Source organism: Callospermophilus lateralis, chromosome 10 (assembly GCF_048772815.1).
Source record: "Callospermophilus lateralis isolate mCalLat2 chromosome 10, mCalLat2.hap1, whole genome shotgun sequence".
Lineage (NCBI taxonomy): Eukaryota > Metazoa > Chordata > Mammalia > Rodentia > Sciuridae > Callospermophilus > Callospermophilus lateralis.
The window spans coordinates 131,488,947-131,509,230 of NC_135314.1; the positions used below are offsets into that span (position 1 = coordinate 131,488,947).

Consider the following 20,284-nt stretch of genomic DNA (forward strand, 5'->3'; position numbering starts at 1 on the left):
TAAGTATAAAACTATTTGTAATTGGACAAAACAATTCCACAAAAAAAAAAAAAAAAAAAAAAATTTTTTAATCACTAAAATCTTAAAGGGTCCAGAAGAATCAAAATTCAAATTATTCACAAGTGAATAGGTGGGAAACTATAAACATGCCACAAGGAAGAAACTGACTAAGAAAACCACAGAGTTCTAACTTTTGAGGTCAGTCACCTCACTTCAATGAACACTAAACTTAAAGGAGAAAATTCTTAAGACAGGTTATGATAAGAAAATTAAAATGATATAGAAGTCCCTTCTTTAGGGTTTTTTTTAGCCATCCATCTCTAGACCATTTCAAGGTAAGGGAAACTCACCGCGTGGGAGTCGAGGTCTATAAAGCCATAGGTGTGGCCCATGGGGCCAGTTCTGTTCTTGATGATACGGACATTGGCAGTAGTGAGGTGGACATAGGGCTCCAGCACTTCCACTATCACCTCAGGTGGAGTGGAACGATAGATGCGTTTTAGCATTATTGCTGAATAAATCACACACAAATGGGAGGGAAGCAAAGAAAGAGAATAATGAAAATCTTAAGTCCCAAGTCCCAAGAGCATGATGGTCATTTTTTACTGCATATGTTACCTTATTTTAGCAAGGATGGTTCTATAAAGAAATGATAAACAAATACTTACTACATTTCTTCATCAATACTTGGAAATCTAAAATCATGCTTTACTGCATTTGTATAGCAATTTGCTAATTTGGAGGATGTAGATTTCTTCACCTAGTATAGTAAGGCTAACAGAAAACAATGCCTCTGTAATCAGGTTGTACACAGTTCTACTAGGGTATGAGGAAACAGCTGGCTTCTATCTACAATGATGGGCCGCCTATATGCAGCTGTGACTGTCACCATCTGGTACACTCTCTGACAAGGTACTTACTTTTGCTTTCTCCATCTTGTCGAGTCTCTCCACACCACGGCTCCTTCTCTCGGTCTCTTCGGAAAGTGAATCCTTCCCTTCGAGAATGGGGCAGATATCTTTCCGTTTCTCTCTTTTGATGTCCCATACGTGATTCTTGTCCTTCTTCTTGCTTCCTAGATTCAGGTTCCTTATCAGCTGGCCTTGGGGACTGGTTGGGTTGTTTTTCTAATGATGCTGGTATGGATGTTTTCTGAGGCTGAGGGTAGGTTATTAATTCTTGCTTGGTTTCTGTCAGAAGAACAAGATCACAAGTTTGAGCCAAGCTTGGGCAATGTATTAGCAAGATCCTGTCTCAAATAGAATTTCTTTTTTTTTTCTTTTTGGTACTGGGGATTGAACTCAGGGGCATTCAACCACTGAGCCATATTCCCAGCCCTATTTATAGGGTCTCACTGAGTTGTTTATCTGAACTCAGGATCTGAACTCACAATCCTCCTGCCTTAGTCTCCTGAGCCATTGGCTTGCAAAACAGAATTTTAAAAAAGGCTGGGATGTAGCTCAGTGATAAAGGACTTGTCCTGCATAGTGAGGTCTTGGGTTCAATCCCTATACCATAAACAAACAAATAAAAACCACTTAGGAAGTCTCTCTTAAGGAAAAACCACAACTCTGCCCAATCTGAAGTGACCTAACAAGCTAAAAATCTCAGTTGTTTATTTCATTTTCCACATGTTGATTTGGTCTCTAAAGGATGCAGAGCTATTCCCCACAAACTCCTTGGAGATAGAGTAAACTATAACCTCAGAACAGGTCCTTCAAAAGGCTACTGGATCCCATCACTGAACTGGATTTTCTGGGGTCTACCTTAGGGATATAATCAGAAACAGGCATATAATAGTCATGAATATAGGAAATCTTTGTCAATTTTCTTGAAAGGTGTCTACCTAAAGGTTCTCTGAAAAAAGTTTTAAGTGTTCATATACTATATATGTGTATTGAATTATCATACTTTATCTCATACATATGTATAATTACTATATGGCAATAAAAATTAATTTTAATTGAGGGGTAGGGTTGTGGCTCAGCAGTAGAGCACTTGCCTAGCACGTGCAAGGCCTTGGGTTTGATCCTCAACACCTCATAAAAATAAATAAATAAAATAAAGGTGTTGTGTCCAATTACAATTTTTAAAAAAGAATATATATATATTATAATTTTTTAAGGTAATTGCTTGAGAAACTAGTAGATTTGATTTTTTTTTTTTTTTTTTTTTGCAGTCCTGGAGATTGAAGCCCTTTTTAATCAATCAGTCTATCTATCTAACTCACAGTACCAAGGGCACTCTATCACTCTGCCTCTGAGCTGTATCCCCAGCCATTTTCATCTTTTATTGTAAGACAAGGTCTTGCTAAAATTGCTTAGGCAGATTGAACTTTTGATCTACCTGCCTCAGTCTCCCAAGCTGCTGGGATTACAGGTGTGCATCACCACGCCCAGTAAAGCTGGTAGGTTTATTCCTCTGTGATAATAACATATTCCCCCAGTCCCAAGTATTTTCTCATGTTTATATTTTAATTGTCGTTTACTGTTTTTCTGTTGATAATCCTGAAATGCTTACAAATAATGTGAATTAGAAAATAATATAGCAATTCATTCTTTTTTTTTGAGAGAGAGACAGAGAGAGAATTTTAATATTTATTTTTAATTTCCGGCAGACACAACATCTTTGTATGTGGTGCTGAGGATCGAACCTGGGCCGCACGCATGCCAGGCGAGCGCACTACCGCTTGAGCCACATCCCCAGCCCCCAATTCATTCTTAATAACTTCAAAGAAGTGTTTATATGCGTGTGTATGTGTGTGTGTTGTCAAACAGCCATGTAGTTTTTGTTGTTGTTGTTTTGTAGTGCTGGGGATTGAATCCAGGACCTTGCACATGCTACGCTATATACCCAACAGAGTCTCACTAAGTGGCCCACAGTAGCCTCAAACTTGCCTCAGCTTCCCAAGTAGTAGGATTACAAACATGTGCCACTGTATTCAACTCCGTATACACTTTTTTTCAAAACTAATATCCTTAACTGTATTTTAAATTACAATACTACTGACTTTAGTTAGCTGCACACTTAGCCACTGTAGACCAAGAAGCCTACAAGCCCTTCTGTTTCCTCTGGCAGAACTCTGAAATTCAAGGTCATTTACCACAGGTCACATGAAGTTGGATATTGAATTCTACTTTATAATTGGATATGGAGGTTCATGCCTGTAATCTCAGCTACTGGGGAAGTTGAGGCAAGAGGATCACAAGTTTAGCCTGGGCAACTTAGCAAGACCCTGTCTTGAAAGAAAGCAAAAAGAGCTAGAGGGATCTAGCTCAGTGGTGAGTACTTAGCTAGCATACTTGAGGTCCTGAGCTCATCCTCGTAACAAAACACACACACACACCACTTTACAGATCAACTTGTATTTGGAGATGCCAATTCTTTAAAGCCAAGAAAATATGAAATTTGCTTTCTTCAGTGCATAAGACAAAAACTACCATGTCTACTGCTCACCTTCCCTTGGGCACTTGCAGAATGTACATGAAAATCGATGCCCACCAGTGCTAGCTTTACACTGTAAGAAAAAAGAAAAGAATTCAACTGACCAAAAACATTTTTAAAACTTTATAAATATCCAACACAGTAACACCTGCTGAAAATGAAAGAAATAAAGCATACTACTGAAGTCTAAAGAATCTGATATTGCCCCACTTATCGAAGTTGCTAGACAACATTTGAGGAGCTACTGTTTGAAAGCTGCTTTCTAATAGAGCATCTAAACTTTGAAGCAGCCCATGATGTTTGCCCTGGACAGAGATTTTTATAGGAAATAAACTAAGGAAACAGGAATATTATATTGCTTAAAGGATACTAGTATCCCAAAACCATGTCAATTTACCCTTGCACCCAAAACTTGGTTCTGGGCTGGTAATGAGTACCCTAATTCATATGTGGCAGGAATTGCAAAGGACACTGATAATGAGGAGCAAGAAAGGAAAAAGAAAGATATATAGGTAGTGTCTCTAGCAGTTATATAAACGACATTAATGGAAAGGGTACATTTAGTAGCCCAGAACAAGGAGAGACATTTGCACTGTGAACATAACTATTCTTGTCTGAGCCTATGAACAAAAAGTCAAGCACAATGCCCAACCTCCAAACCCCTGATCTTTCACTATTGATCTTTAAGTGCTATGAGGGACAGAGCATTGGCTGGCAGGAACACTCTTGTGGTACATGCCTATTATTCCAGCTACTCAGGAGGCTGTAAGAGATGGATTGCAAGTTTGAAGTTAGTCTCAACAACTTAGCAAGACTCTCCTTCAGAAACTTAGGGAGAACTTTTCTCAAAAAATAAAAGGGGCTGGGAATGTAGCTCAGTGGTAAAGTGCCCTATGGTTCAATACCTAGTACTATAATAAATAGATAAGCAAGTGAGCAAGTAAGCAAGAAGGAAACATGAAGAGGACACAATTCAAATAAGACCCTGTAGCACAGGAGTTTGCCAGGTGAAAGACAGGTGAGAACAATAACAGCAGCAGCAGTGGATAATGTATACATGCTATGCACACATATTATGTACTAATTGGTGCTTAAATAGCTCATACCTACTTTACATTATCACTTATTGATTTCAACAACCTCATAAACCCCACAAAACAGGTACTATTCTCTCTCCATTTTATAGATGAGGTAACAGGCCTAGAAAGGTTAAATAACTTCAGTAAGGTCATTACAGCTGATTACTTCATTGCTCCCTTCCCATAAATGAATCATAAACACACTCTGATCCATTGTCAAGAAGACTGTGGTGTCTCCCTATAGGGTAAGTGTACTTCCTTCTCCACTGTGTCTTGCTTTGGCCATTAGAGTGTGAGTGAACATGACCTACACCAGATCTGGCAGAAGCTTTGGGACTCACTGCTTGTGTGAATAAAGCTCTTACTCTTTCCCTCTGTCAGGAGAACCAGTCTTACATTGGGAATATTCCTATGTTCTGGGTCCTAAGTTGAGAAGTTATGTAGCACAGAAGTGAAGTGAATGAACCAATATGTAACATGGAAAAGAATGTTTGTTGTTTTTATTGTTTTAAATATATTTTATTTTAGTTGTAGATGGACACAATACCTTTATCTTATTTGTTTATTTTCATGCGGTGGTAGGGATCAAACCCAGTGCCTCATGTATGCTAGGCAAGCACTCAACCACTGAGACATAACCCCAGCCCCCTGTTTGTTGTTTTTAACCACTGGAATTTGTGGGATGTTTGTTATAAAATGAAAATAGCTGCAGCTTGTAACACTTCAGCTGGTACATGACACAGTCAGGATCCTAACTTTAGTAGATATAATTTAAATACTATAAAACCCATCTATTTAAATGTAAAATTCAATGATTCTTGGTAAATGCATAATGCAATCATCATAATAAAATTTTAGAACATTTTCATCATCCCCAAAAGAAATATAGGCGTCATTTCCCTTTCTTACCACTAGGCCTTATGAAACTATGCAATATCTGGTCATTTTTCTGGCAGTGTTTTTTGTTTTGTTTTTAGTACCAGGGATTGAGCTCAGGGTCACTTAACCACTGAGCCACATCCCCAGCCCTTTTTTGTTTTATTTTTATTTTTGGTACTAGGGATTGAACCCAGGGACACTTAACCACTGGGTCACACCCAACCCTATTTTGTATTTTATTTACAAGCAGGGTCTCACGTGAGTTACTAAGTACCTTGCTAAATTGAGAGGGCTGGCTTTGAACTTGCAATCCTCCTGCCTCGTCCTCCCGATTGGATTACAGGCTTGTGCTACCGCACTCAGGTTTTTTGTTTTGAGACAGACTCACTACATCCTAAGGTTGGTGAGGTTGGTCTCAAACTTGCAATTCTCCTGTCTCAGGCTCCCAAGCTGCTGGGATTACAAGCATGAGCCACTATACCTGGATGGCATAGTGTTTTTAAGGTTCATTTAGGTTGTAACATATATTAATACTTCATTCCCTTTTACTGCCAAATAACATTCTGTTTTGTGGATATCCAATTTTATTTGTCCATTCATCAGCTGATGGACATTTGAGCTGTTTCTACTTTTTGGCTATTATAAATAATACTATTAATGAACATTAAAAACAAAACAAAACAAACACTAGGGGGTGGGGGTGTGGATCAGTGGTATAGTGTTCATCTGGTATGTATAAGGCCCTGGGTTTGATCCTTAGCACCACTGCCCCTCCCATCCCTGCAGGGGAGGAAAAATGAATAAACAACTTGGAGACTTAGATATATATATTGATAGTTGCACAACACTGTGAAGGTGCTCAAAGGCATTGATTTTTCTTTTTTCTTAAAAGTGGGGTCTTGCTATGTTATCCAGGCTGACCTTAAACTCCTGGGCTCAAGCGATCCTCCAACCTTAACTCCCAACCTAAGTATATATTTATTTATATTTATGTGGTTAAAATGGTAAATTTTATGTTCTGTGGATTTACAATTAAAAAGTTGAATTTTTAAAAAAAGATACCTTAAGGCAGTATGTTTACAAAATTTAGTGCTTCAGCTAATGACAATCATAGCTATCCAAGTTGTATTTGGGTCAGACTATTGAAAAATGTCAAGTTTTTACTGAATTTTGTCAAGTTCTATACACTTTTAATGAATCATAGTTCAGAAACTTTTTAAACTTTTTACGATCATTTTATTTTTAAGCTAATCTGTAACAATGAAGTTAAAATTATATTTTAATGCTCACTGCAATCAAACTGAACCTCTAATAAGAGAATAACCCTAAAAATTTTAATATGCCATTCTAAAGAAATATGAAGCTTAATAGAGAAAAAAATGCCATGGTTAAGTTCTATATATCTGGAAACCTCAGAACACCTCAAAAAGGTAGAGGTACCACAGAACCATCCCTCTTCAAAACTACTTTTCCAAACACCACTTCTCTATGTCTACCCTCAGGAAGAGTAAATGAGACGGGCTATAAGGGTACTACTGCTTTCATAAATATCAGATATGCCCTTGGGAAAGTGTCTACAGGGCAGTCCAGCCACATTTAGCACCTGAAAAACAAGAATTATGCATGATCTTCCCCCTGAACTCTATGCTAATAGGCGGCATTCCTGGATATAAGGAAGAGCTGCTATGTAGGCTGCTTCTTTCTAAAAAAAAGGAATTCTTGGTACTTACTCGTTTGCAGTACCAAAATTCCGGGTTTGGTAAATACTCAAGGGTGACCTCTTTGTCATGGATCATTAGAGTTCCCTGTAAAGAAAAAGACAGAAGCTATTAACACTAATCCTCAGAGAAAAAGATAGAGACAGGAAGGCACAGAGAGACTTTCCAGTCCCCAAGATGAAACATTTTATAAAGAGTGTGTTTATTCATCAGCAAAAGGAGATAGCTGTTTTAAGCCACAGACTTGGGGCAGTGTGGCAGAGGAAGTTAAGCTTAGGGAAGGGGAGTTGGAGAAGGCGAAATTGGTCTTCAGACTTGGTCCAATGGGCTGAGGTGCTGTCCTTGGGCAGGCTAGGTCCAGTCTACTTATCCAGAGGTCATATAGCACACATTCACAAGTCCCAGCAAATCCCCTACCTGGCTCAAGAGCTAGCACAATATCAAGAAGCAAACTCTTCCTTCTGTAGCACAGAGGTGTAGGAGCCATCTCCTGTCAATTGTCTTCTTTTCTACCACTAACTTGCATCTCCTCAGAGAGGCAGTAAGGTCCATAACTTTGGAGCCCCAAAATTATCTTTGGAACGCTGGCTGCATGGCAACCGCACCAGGAGAAAGAGGTACAACACTGAAGATAGGCAGAAAGGAGGAAGGTGAAAGCTTCACAGTAGATTATTTCCTTATAGCAGGAATCTGTGAATGGTTGGTGGCAGCAGTAATGGTGGTGGTGATGGTGGTGGCAGCATCACTCTGGCTTGGCAACCCTGACATCTGAGGAGTAACCATTGGCACATAAGCCTTTGGGAAAGTGTAGCAAAGGAATAGGTGGGAAAGGGCTCAACAAGCCTGTAGTTACAGAGCTCCCCTGCACCTCCATTTTGGATGTACAAATTCTATTTGACATTAGGAGAAAATGTGATTTAATAAACATGAGCCAGCATACATGTATTGGAGCAAAAGGAAAAATATCTCTGCCTACTAACAAGGAACCCTCACCCACACTTGTAAGCGAACTAACCGAGGATGCGACTCTGGAACTAGCCCCTGCGCTGTGTTCATTCTCCGCCCTCTAGGGTCCTCTGTGTCTCCTCAGACAGGGCTCTGAGTTATACAAGTCATTTCTCTGCAATTGGACCTCAGTTTCTTGCTTGAATCCATACATCTGTCAAATAATGCTTTACCTCTCTGCTTTTCACACCAAAAGAGTCAAGAGAAATACACAGAATAAGATTATTGTCTTGTCAAACCAAAGGAAATCTGGGTAGATTTTCCTTCCTACATAGGTCTTAGAAACTGATCTCTGAGAAACTATTTGCTGGATTGCTCTCAAGGCTAAAGGACAATAATAATAATAAAAATTGCTAATATTTATTAAGCGCTTACTCAGAGGCCAGAAACCACTAAGTACATTGTCTTATTTAATTCCCTAAATGATCACATGAAGTAACATTTCCACTTTACAGATAAGGAAACATGTTCAGAGAGGCCAGATCATCCAGCTGGCAAAGGTCAGAGTTGGTCTGATCTGGGACTATAGTGAATAGAGCTTCTGTCTTATTCACCAATTTGTGCTAAGTATTAAAAAAGGTAATGTAGTCTCAGGAGATAAGCAGGAAAGATAAGCTCTGCAAGCAGGGAGGATCAATGAACCACCATTTTTCCAAGCTTTACCTATGCAAAAGATTGGTCAAGATGGTTACCCCCTTCCAAACCCATTTAATCATTTAAGAGCATGGACTCTGGTCCAGATTCTCTAAATTTGAATCCTGCTTCCACTCCATGACCTTTAGCGATATCATGAACTTCTTTGTGCTTTAGTGTCTTCATTTGTCAAGTGGAGATTACAGTATCTACTTCATAGGGTAGTAGTAAAGATTATGTAAAATATTACACATAAAAAGCGTAGCATGGAATATATAGCGAAGGCTCTATTAGTGTTGTTGTTATTATTATTATTATTTTGTTTCGAGTCAGAACCTTGCTAAATTGCCAAGGCCCTGTTGTAATCCTCAGCCTCCTGAGTCCTTGGAATTGTAGGCATGAGCCACCATACCTAGCAATGTTGATTATTTCAAGCCCTAAGGACTCAAAAGGACTATCATTAGCAGTAGGTGAGACTACACAGGATTCAAATAGCCACTCATTTCACCTTACTTGCTTGGCAGATGGGAACATTTCACATCACATTTCAAACTCCTTAATGACTAATAGTCACTATGCACAGCAGAACCTGCATCTTTGTGTTAGTTTCCAAATTGCTGGTCCAGATATTAAGAGTACAGGCTAAATCTTGTTGGCCTTTTATTATCAGCACCAAACACAGTATCTGGTATATAAAAGGAGATTAATAAGTTCTTATTGAATGACTGGAAGAATGAATAGAAACAACTACATCTGTAGGACCAGAGTACTGGTCCTACAGTGGCTATGGATTTATTAAGTGCTGCTGTCATAGCATACATCTGCACAGCCAACCCATAAAACATGTAGGGGCCATTTGAACAGTGAACAGTAGTAGATATCAAAATAACGCCACAATGAATTTAAGTACTGCAAATTCTGATTTCACCACTTGGAGGCATCAGTTGATTTAGGAATTTCTAAGGCAAGGAGTAATTTGTACTTCTCAGACAACAAATATGCTATTTCAGTAGCTGTGGATGGATCACCTTTTGTAGAGGGTAGGGAACTTTCCTGGCAGCAGAATCTCCAGACATGTCAACTTTGAGATTCCTTTTATTTCATATAGTACCAACACAATTATTTCTTATTCTTACAGAATCTCCTTTAACTCAGTTAGCCTTTCTTTTTAACTGTCATGAAGAGAGACATCAGGCTGCCAGTGACTGCTATAGAATATGAAATCTAATGAAGAACAGCCAATTGTCCAATAAGAATGAACAAAGGAAAAATCTGAATAAAAACAATCAGGTTTATCTATGATTTGATTCCCCAGCTGTTATCAAACACAGGTAGCACACATGTTCTAACCATAGATATATGACATATATATATATACACAATGTACCCCTCCCAATCCCTATCACATTCTTTCTCCAGATTTCACAGAGCAGAGATCTGCCAGTGTCTCCTATGAAAGTAACCTGTGGGGAATTGAACTAATAAATGGGTGAAAGATGTGATCATAGTTAGTGGCTGTACATTCTTTTTTATTATTACTTTTTTTTGGTAGTACTGGAGGTTGAATGGAGGGTCTCACACATGCTAGGCAAGCACTCAACATTCCCAATCCTTTTTTTTTTTTTAAACACAGGCTGGAATGGAATTTGTGAGCTTCCTCCCTCAGCCTCCCTAGTAGCTGGGATTATAGGTGTATGCCATTGTGCCTGGTGGCTGTTCATTTTTTTTCTTTTATATTTATTTTATTTTTTTAAAATATTTATTGTTTTGTTGTTGTAGTTGAACACAATACATTTATTCCAAACATTTAGTTTTATGTGGTGCTGAGGATCGAACCCAGGGCCCTGCGCATGCTAGGCGAGAGCTCTACCGCTGAGCCACAACCCCAGCCCCTATATTTATTTTTTAGTTTTAGGTGGACACTATCTTTATTTTATTTCTATGTGATGCTGAGGAATGAACCCAGTGCCTCATGCATGCTAGGTGAGCACTCTATCACTGAGTCACAACCCCAGCCCTGGCTGTTCACTCTTAATGGTCTTCACACATCAGAATTCCTCCCCCCCACCATCATTTGAAATATTGGATTGTCTTTTGTTGTTTTTTATTATTGTTTTAGTCCAGGGGATTTAACCCAGGGGTGCTTTATTACTGAGTAACATCTTCTACCTTTTTTTTTTTTATTTTGAGAAAAGAACTTATGTTGCTTAGGGCTTCACTAAATTACTGGGGCTGGCTTTGAACTTATGATCTTCCTGCCTCAGCCTCCCAAGTCCCTGGAATTATAAGCATGCACCATAACTAGCACTAGCAGTTTTAATCTTAATTTAGACTAAAACCTGCTAAAATCCTCTCAAGCCCAAGTCCCTCGCTTATCAAAATAGCAAATAGGAGTTTCTAAATACTTTTTTTTTTTTGGGTATTAAGAATTGAACTACATTCCATAGACATCAGGCTGCCAGTGACTGTTATAGTGTCTACTTTCCCAGCTCATTTCATAATTTTTTAAAATTTTGGGGGGTACTGGGGATTGAACTCAGGGGCACTTGACCACGGAGCCACATCCCCAGCCCTATTTCTGTAGTTTATTTAGAGACAAGGTTCACTGTATTGCTTAGTACTTCGCTGTTGCTAAGATTGGCTTTGAACTCTGATCCTCCTACCTCAGCCTCTGGAGCCATGGGATTACAGGATTGTACCTCCATGCCCAGTTGATTATTTATTTTGAGATAGGGTCTCACTAAGTTGCTGAGGATCTTGTTAAATTGCAAAGGCTAGCCTTGAGTTGGCAATCCTCCTGCCTCAGCCTCCTGAGTTGCTGGGATTACAAGCATGTGCCACCACACTGAGCTCCCATTCCCTTTTTCACCAGTGGTTCTTAGACACTTCACAATTCCTTTTTACAATTGTCAGTAAGATATCAGAGCTAAGACTCTATCATATGCTTTTCTTCGCTCACAACTAACCCTCCAAGATTCTAAGGTACTAAGAGGTACAAGAGAAAATGGAAAGGAAAAAATCGTTCCAGTCAGTAGCTTTGAATCTTTGTTGAAGCTTGCCAACATAAGCTGAGTCCCAGTTATACTTTATAATGAGAATATGATTATTCTGTGACATTACAGATTTTCCATTAAAGGAGAGAGGCAGCAGGATCAAACGCAGGAAAAAAAAAAAGTACGTGAGGTAAATACAACTCACTGAAAAATCAGCAATCCCTTTTTGTTGATTTGTTCAACTGATGGGAAAATGAGGCTACTGGTGGCTGAGGGCTAGTACTGTTTATCAGAGACAGTAATCTTTATTCAAAAGGCAACACAGAGGGGCTGGGGTTGTGGCTCAATGGCAGAGCATTTGTTTAGCATGCATGAGGCACTGGGTTCAATCCTCAACACCACATAAAAATAATAAAGATATTGTGTCCATCTACAACTAAAAATTTAAATTAAATAAAAAAAAGCAACACAGAATTTACAAAGGCATTCTTCACAAATGTCTATTTCTGTGGTTAACCAATATTTTACTTCTAAAGATATGATCTTAGTGGAAATTAAAAATTACATTTGAGGGCTGGGGATGTGGCTCAAGTGGTAGTGCACTTGCTTAGCATGCGTGAGGCATTGGGTTCAATTTTCAGCACCACATTAAAAATAAAATATTGTGTCCACCTAAAACTAAAAAATAAATATTAAAAAAATTACATTTGAACATATTTTATTGATAGTTTTCAGAATGTCTCTGCATCTCCAGATTTAGGTTTTTATAATCTTCATCTTAGTTTTTACCGTCTTTTCTCAGTTCCAGTCACACAGGAATGAATTCACAGTACTCATAGAATACACATAGAAACAAGATACAGATCGTTCTTCCTTAACAATTTTCTCTGTTAACCCTAAAAAATTATGAGTATGCAAGGCAAAGGTTTTTAGTCCCAAAATAGTGCCTGTATCCTATTGTAGTTAGGGCTACTCCTGACAACACACACACACACACACACACACACACTGAAGGGCAGCTGATATGCATCATCTCTATGACATCCTTTTATATTCTAAACTGACTATTGTTTAGCTCTCTAGCTCTTTTCTTCTAGAAAAGATGGACTCTAAATTCAACATCTAAGCATGCTTTACTGTCTAGATCTCTAAACTGAGTTACCATAGAGAAAGAAAAAAGGCAGTATGTGAAATCCATATGGAAAATGTAAAGCTTCTTAATCACTTTGTTTACTGAATAACATAATCAAACGATTTCTTTTTATTTTAGGGTTAATTGTGGGAGGTGGTAGAGAACAGGCAAAGAGAGCAGATTGAGTCCCACTTGTCCTAAGACACTGGATAGGTCACACTGCTAAGCACACCACAAAGGCTCCTATATTCTGCAGAAATCCCAAGAGATGCAGTAGCTATTCTTTTGGTTGCATCACTGAAGAGATTATTTCTACTGATTTTTTAATTTACTACCTCCACCCAAGAAATTTGGCTTTCTTAAAAGATGTCACTTTTTAGCCCCTCTGGCTTCAATATCCTTGCTAAGACATTTAGAGCCCCGCTGACTTCTTTTCTGCAGAAACAGTATCCTGAAAAGATGAATATAATGCATGCCCACTGGACATCTGAATACACATTGTTCAACTGTTCAACCAACATTTTAGCAAGGTCACCAACCATCATTCTTTGTTTCTTAGGGAAAAATCTGCAGGCCTAATGCCCCTTACAAGATACAACACTAAGAATAAAAGCATGGGGCTGGGGTTGTGACTCAGTGGTAGAGCACTAGGCAGTAAGGCACTGGGTTCGATCCCCAGCACCACACAAACAAATTAAATAAAATAAAGCTATTGTGTTCATATACAACTTAAAAAAATTTTTAAAAACGAATAAAAGCTTCAAATCAAAAATAGTGAATTGGAACAGGAGGCTAGGTCTCTAATCTTAATCTGTCTTCATCAACTCATTCTCAAAAGCAAATAGCACAGAATTATCAAATTCCACTACTGATGAAAAAGGAGTAACCTCACATTGAAGATATGCTAAAGTTAAATTAGTCTATATTTAGAAAGCAACGTTTGCTGAGCTATAATAAAGCCAGGTCTGCTTCTAATACATTGTAAAATGGAGAGTTGTAAGCTGTATTAGGAAGCATCTTGAGGTTTTTATTATACAAAGAACTGTATGCCTGGATTTTCCAAGGCAGTTCCAACTCTGTTTGGTCCTATTGAAAGATCATGTGTTAGGCAATGTAAATCAATCTGAAGTTCAAGAGGATGGTCAAAATATTTTTACATTATACTCCACAGTTGGGTCCACTCCAAAGGAGTTTGATTCAGTATTCTAAGATTATTTCTTCTTGTGGGAGGACTATTTATAGTTTTATAAAATTTCAAAAATATCATTGCTCAGCTAGGCACAGCATTACACACCTGTAATCCCAGCAACTCAGGAGGCTAAGGCAGGAGGACCGAGAGCTCAAACCCAGCCTCAGCAACTTAGCAAGGCCCTATGCAACTCAGCAAGATCCTGTCTCTAACAAAATATAAAAAAGGGTTGGGGAGGTGACTCAGTGGTTAGGCTCTCCTGGGTTCAATCCCTGATACAAACAAAACAAAACAAAACAACTCGACTTTGAGGAACTCCCACCTTCTCTTCCTGAACTATATGGGTTGCTCCCTCAATTGGGCTACTTTGAGAAAAAAAAAACTGAATGGCCATCTGACAGGCTCTCACTATGTTGCCCGGGCTTGTTTTGAACTCCTATTTCAAGCAATCCTCCTGCCTCAGCCTCCTGAGTAATTGAGACTACAGGCATACAGCAGCATACCCAGCAATCTACTTTTATTTTTATTGAGCACCATCTATATGCCAGGTACTAAATAATGCAAAGGACATGTCTTTCTCTGCAAGGAATTTACAGCTTCAGAACAGCCACCAACCCAAAGCTAGAAATGTAAAGCATTAGTAGGAAGGAAGTTCAGGAGCCTGATACCTAACAGCACAAACCTGGAAGTCTCCTTAATCTCATTCTTCTTTGCTTTCCATTAGATCCTATCACCTCCTTTCAGGTTTCAAAGGATTTAAAGGAACAATCTAACCTATAGCCAGTTTCCTCTGGCCAGAATGATGAATGGCATCTTAGTTTTTGCGCTTGGCACAGAAATACAAAATGAAAAAATCCAGTTCCTGTTCTTGGGAACTTGCACTCCCGCCCCCCCTCCCCGGGGAGCGAGGGTTTACTGGGGATTGAACTCAGGGCCACTCAATTACCGAGCCACTTCTCCAGCCCTATTTTGTATTTATTTAGAGACAGGGTCTGAGTTGCTTAGCGCCTCGCTTTTTGCTGAGGCTGGCTCTGAACTCACAATTCTCCTGCCTCAGCCTCCAGAGCTGCTGGGACTACAGCATGTATCACCACACCCAGATGGTAACTTGTAGTCCTGATGAGAAAATTACAATTAACTATGGTCAGTGCAATGACAAAGTAAAATTCCAGCCCAGAGCATCACAAAATGGGATATAGATACTAGGAAGGAATAAGACACAAATTTTGGCAGTACTTAGGATCAAACTCAGGGCTTTGCACATGCCAGGCAAGCATTCTATCACTCATCTACATCCACAGTCTTTTTTATTTTCAGACACGATCTCACTAAATTGCTTAGAATCTAAGTTGCTGAGGCCTGCCTTTGGTTCCTGAGTCACTAGGATTACCACTGTGCCTGGCTTGTCTGTTTATTTTCAGTGTTGATGGGGAAAAATATAACCAATACTTCAACTCCAAAATCAAAACTACATTCCTCTTTCTGTAACACCTTCTCATCCCCTAAAGTCTTAGTAGCCAGAAGATTTGTATTTTTTATTAAACAACAAATATCTTTTGAGCAACTGATAGGCATAGGATTTTCAACAATGTAAAAAACCTTAAAGATTAAGTTTTAAAGTGGAAGGATAAACTGGGTACAGTGGTATACTCTTGTAATTCCAGCTACTTGGGAGGCTGAGACAGGAGGATCACATGCTCAAGGCCAGTCTCAGCCCTAGTGGTACGTGCCCCTGGGTTCAATCCCCAGCACCACAAAAATTATAAAGTGGAAGAATAATAAAATAAAAATACTTGAAGACAAATAAACAAAACCACTATCTAAAATAATTATTAATTTTTTTCCTCTTCTTTTATGTGTGTGTGTGTGTATACTAGGCATGAGCTTTACACTGAGCTATACACCCAGACCTACTATCTGAAATTTTTACTAGAAATACAAAAATTAAAAGTTATTTAATTCTACTGGAAGTGAAAAGTGACCAAAGAGAGGGTAAGAAGTAAGAAACTTTATATTGAAAGATCAACTATGTCAACATTTTCCCAGATACAAAGTGTATTACAAACTACACATACAATGGACAAAGTTCGAGGTGACCTGGAGAAAATTATAAACTACACAAGTCCGGAAGTAAATAAAAACCAAGACATAGTTTTATTCTTGCTAAGATAGGTCTATCAAGAATCTAGTTCTGGGGCTGGGGTGGTAGCTCAGTGGTAGAACACTTGCCTAGCATGTGTGAGGCACTGGGTTCAATCATTAGCACCACATAAAAATACATGAATAAAATAAAGGTACTGTGTCCATCTACAACTAATATATATAAGAATCCAGTTCTGTAGCTCTACTGGTTACCTAAAGGTTCTGCTGTCACCTCAAAGTCAACATATCTAAAACAACAATCACTTTCCCTTCCAAATGCCTTTTCTTTCCATGTTCTTTTTTTCTTTTTCAATGTTCTTTATTTCTGTTTAAGGTATTAACTTTCATCTAACTTTTGAGTGGCCTTTAAAAAATCTGCCCTCTCCCTTACACCTCCCTCCAATATCCAGTTTTAACAAATGCTAGAGACTCTTTGTTCAATCTCTTTCAAATCTGACCCTTTCTTTCCCCATTTACCCCTAGTCCCCAGTGCATCTCATCAACTTCTCACATCTAAACTGCTGCTCTTCATTCTGAAGGGCCTTTTCCTCTGAAGTTTCTCCTCTTAAGGCTATATACTATCACAAGAAGACTCTAAAAAAGTGACATTTCATTTTGTTACATTCATGTGATTTCCTCCAGGTCTTCAAATGAAAGATTAAAATGTAAGGCCCTTGACAACCTACCTGACCTACCTTGTACCTTCCAAGTCATTCCAGTCATGACAAACCAGGAAATGACAACAAAATCAGACAAGAATTTGGAAGCTAAAACAAACAAGATGTGCTAGCTCTATCTGAGCAGAAACAGTATTTACTAAAGATAATAGGGCATAAACCTTATTTCTAAGGTTTCTAGTAAATTGGAAGGTGGCTCGTATTATGAGCACGAGAGCCTCTCACATAGAAATTAAAAAGATCACTAAGGCCTTATGCAGATGGAGTTCAGAATCAGAAAACATCTTACCCAGAATATATTAATCTAATATTAATATATTTTATGGGGCTGGGGATGTGGCTCAAGCGGTACCACGCTCACCTGGCATGCGTGGGGCACTGGGTTCGATCCTCAGTACCACATAAAAAAATAAAATTAAATAAAGATGTTGTGTCCACCGAAAACTAAAAAATAAATATTAAAAAATTCTCTCTCTTTAAAAAAAAAATATATATATATATTATATTAAAATGATACTTTAAAGAGACTCTTCTTGTGATAGTATTTACTTATCTTAAATAAATAACAAATATTTATTTAGGATGTCATATGTTGCCAAGCCCAGTCCTATGCCTTTTAAGAAGTTAAGAAAAAAAAAATAGTCTCTGCCCTCATGGACTTTTTAATCTTGTGTCATCTGATAACAGTATATTTGCTAGACACTGCTCATGCATACTGTCTGGTTTAAATATTTAATACTTTATTCAATATTTCTCAGGACTCCAATACTACCTTGAAACTACATACAAAAATGCCTAACAATGAAATGCCTCCTTAATTTCTAAGTATTCAAGAAGAGCCACCAGAAACATTTTCCTAGACAAGGTGCCCAAACTAATGTTCTCTAGTCTTAAGGAACACATTTCCTGATCCTGGAAATGTGACAGAAACAAATGCAAATATGGCTCTGAGCTGATCCCCACCTTCCCCCCATTTATAGAGAATCAAACATGTGCATTGCTCTGTATTCACAGAACACAGAAATAAGGGCAAAGAAAAAAAACAACAATCCATATACCTTTTAACTATAATACCTCAGACAATAGGCCATGTGAACATTATGTGGGATGTTTATTACCATTTATGTGGCAATTATAAACCTAGTCCTTGTTTATAAACCTAGTCCTTTGTTTTTATGCTCAAAAAACAAATAACAAAGACTGACCCAGGCAATAGTAGCAAGCGCCTAAGACATCTGGTTAAACAAAGAAACAAAACAAAATAAAAACATAACCCCGGGCTGGGGATGTGGCTCAAGCGGTAGCTCGCTCGCTGGCAAGTGTGCCGTCCGGGTTCGATCCTCAGCACCACATACAAACAAAGATGTTGTGTCTGCCAAAAACTAAAAAATAAATATTAAAAAATTCTCTCTCTCTCACTCTCTCTTAAAAAAAAAAAAAAAATAACCCCAAGGAGCGATGGCTATGTGAATTAACAAAATGGTATTATGAACAAATGAAGACTTCCAAGCCAGAAATGAAATGTTACCATGCAATCTATAAGTATTATCTGTTTCCAAAATCACATCACTCTAAGACAGAGACTAAATAGGTACTCATATGTTGAGAGTTCCTGATCAAAAACTGAAAATCCTTAGCATTTTTAATCCTGGGTATAGCTATAGAAAAATGTATCCACACAAAAACTGGTACCCAAGTGTTATTCAAAATAGTCAAAAGTGATCATGACTCAAATGTCTATTAACTCTACCAGATAAAGAAAATGTGATATATCCATACAATGAAATATTTTTCAACCATTAAAAGGACTAAAATATTGATTCATACAATAGGGATAAACCATGGAAAATATTACACTAAGTGAAAGAAGCCAGTCGAAAAAGACAGATAGTGGTAGAGCGCCCGCCTCGCACATGTGAGGCACTGGGTTTGAGCCTCGGTACTATATAAAAATAAAGATATTGTGTCCATCTACAACTTAAAAAAAAAGACACATAGTATGTAATTCCATTTATATTAAACATCCAGAGCAGGTAAAACTATAGGAACAGAAGATAAGTAGATACCTGGGACTTGGGGTAATATAGGAGGGAATGGGAAAAAACAGGCAGTGACCCTAATGGACAAAGTTTCTTTTTAGGATGACAAAAATGTTTCTTGATCTGGGACATATTTAAATTGTGATTAATTCCCTTAGCAGGGATATCTTTTCTGTAGATCTGGTTTATGATCTGATATCTTTTCTGTAGATACAAAAATAAAGGAAAAACTAATGACTTAGAAATATTAGCCAAGCTTGTTTGTATTCCCTCTCTCTCTCTCTCCCTGCCCCTGCATGAAAAGAAAAAGAAATATTAGCCAAATGTGGTAGCCCACCTGTAATCCTAGCTGCTTTAGGAAGTTGAGGCACAGCAGCCACAAGTTTGAAGCTAGCCTCAGCAACTTAATTTAACCCTGCCCACCCCCCCCCAAAAAAAACCCTCAAACCTTGGGACTTAGGGATATGGCTCAGTGATTAAACACCCCTCAGTTCAATTCCTGGTACACAAAAAAGAAAATGAAAAAGGAACCACTACCACTGATTTCACAAATATTAAAATAAGAAAAAAAGACTATTATGAAAATCTCCACAACCACAAATTCAATAACCAAAATGAAATGGACTGATTCCTAGAAAGACACAATTTGTCAAAAACTTATATTCAAAGAAATAGATGATCTGAATAGAACTGTATCTATTTAAAAAACTGGATCAACATTAGTAATCTTCCCAAATAAAAAGCATCATGCCCAGATAGGTTCAATGACAAAACCAACCAAACATTTGAGTAAGAATTTATACCAAATCTCTATCAATTTTTAAGAAAAAAGAAATAGAGGAAATACTCTGTCTCTCATTTTTTTTGGTTGTATTGGGGATTTAACTCAAGGGCGCTTCACCACCTTGCTACACCCTCAGTCTTTATTATTTTTTGAGAAAGGGTCTCACCAACTTGCTGAGGCTAGCCTCAAACTTGAGATCCTCCTGCCTTCGCCTCTGAAGTCACTGGGAATAGAGGAACATATCATCATGCCTGGTATAAAACTTGATCTATGAGACAAGCATTAGGCTAATTCTAAAACCAAATACAAGAAAATTACTGACCAGTATGTTTCATAAACATAAATGCAAAACTCTCTAACAAAATATTAGCAAATCAAATCCAACAAAGTTAAAGAACTGTACCACAACTAAATGAAATTTATTCCAGCTATACAAGGTTGGTTCAATGTTAAAAAATCAATTAATGGCCGAGCACAGCGGTGCACTACTGTAATCTTAACAGCTTGAGAGGCTGAGGCAGGAGGATTTGAGTTCAAAGCCAGCCTCAGCCACTTAGTGAGGCCCCAAGA

The 20,284-nt window shown here is 38.1% G+C and overlaps 1 protein-coding gene across 5 annotated transcripts in view; it reads right to left on the reverse strand.

The window, feature by feature from the left end:
• Positions 1-20,284, reverse strand: part of Rbm6 (RNA binding motif protein 6) — a 97,312-nt gene that overhangs the window by 12,872 nt on the left and 64,156 nt on the right. For 4 of the 5 annotated variants that reach the window (XM_076867291.2, XM_076867292.2, XM_076867295.2 and 1 more), the window contains 4 exons: positions 7,133-7,207; positions 3,457-3,517; positions 921-1,190; positions 351-511 (listed from right to left, as the gene is read on the reverse strand). In XM_076867291.2, coding sequence (XP_076723406.2) covers positions 351-511; positions 921-1,190; positions 3,457-3,517; positions 7,133-7,207 — 567 coding nt within the window. Of the gene's footprint in view, positions 1-350; positions 512-920; positions 1,191-3,456; positions 3,518-7,132; positions 7,208-8,135; positions 8,308-20,284 lie in introns of those variants that run through there. The other variant, XM_076867294.2, reaches the window with a different exon arrangement.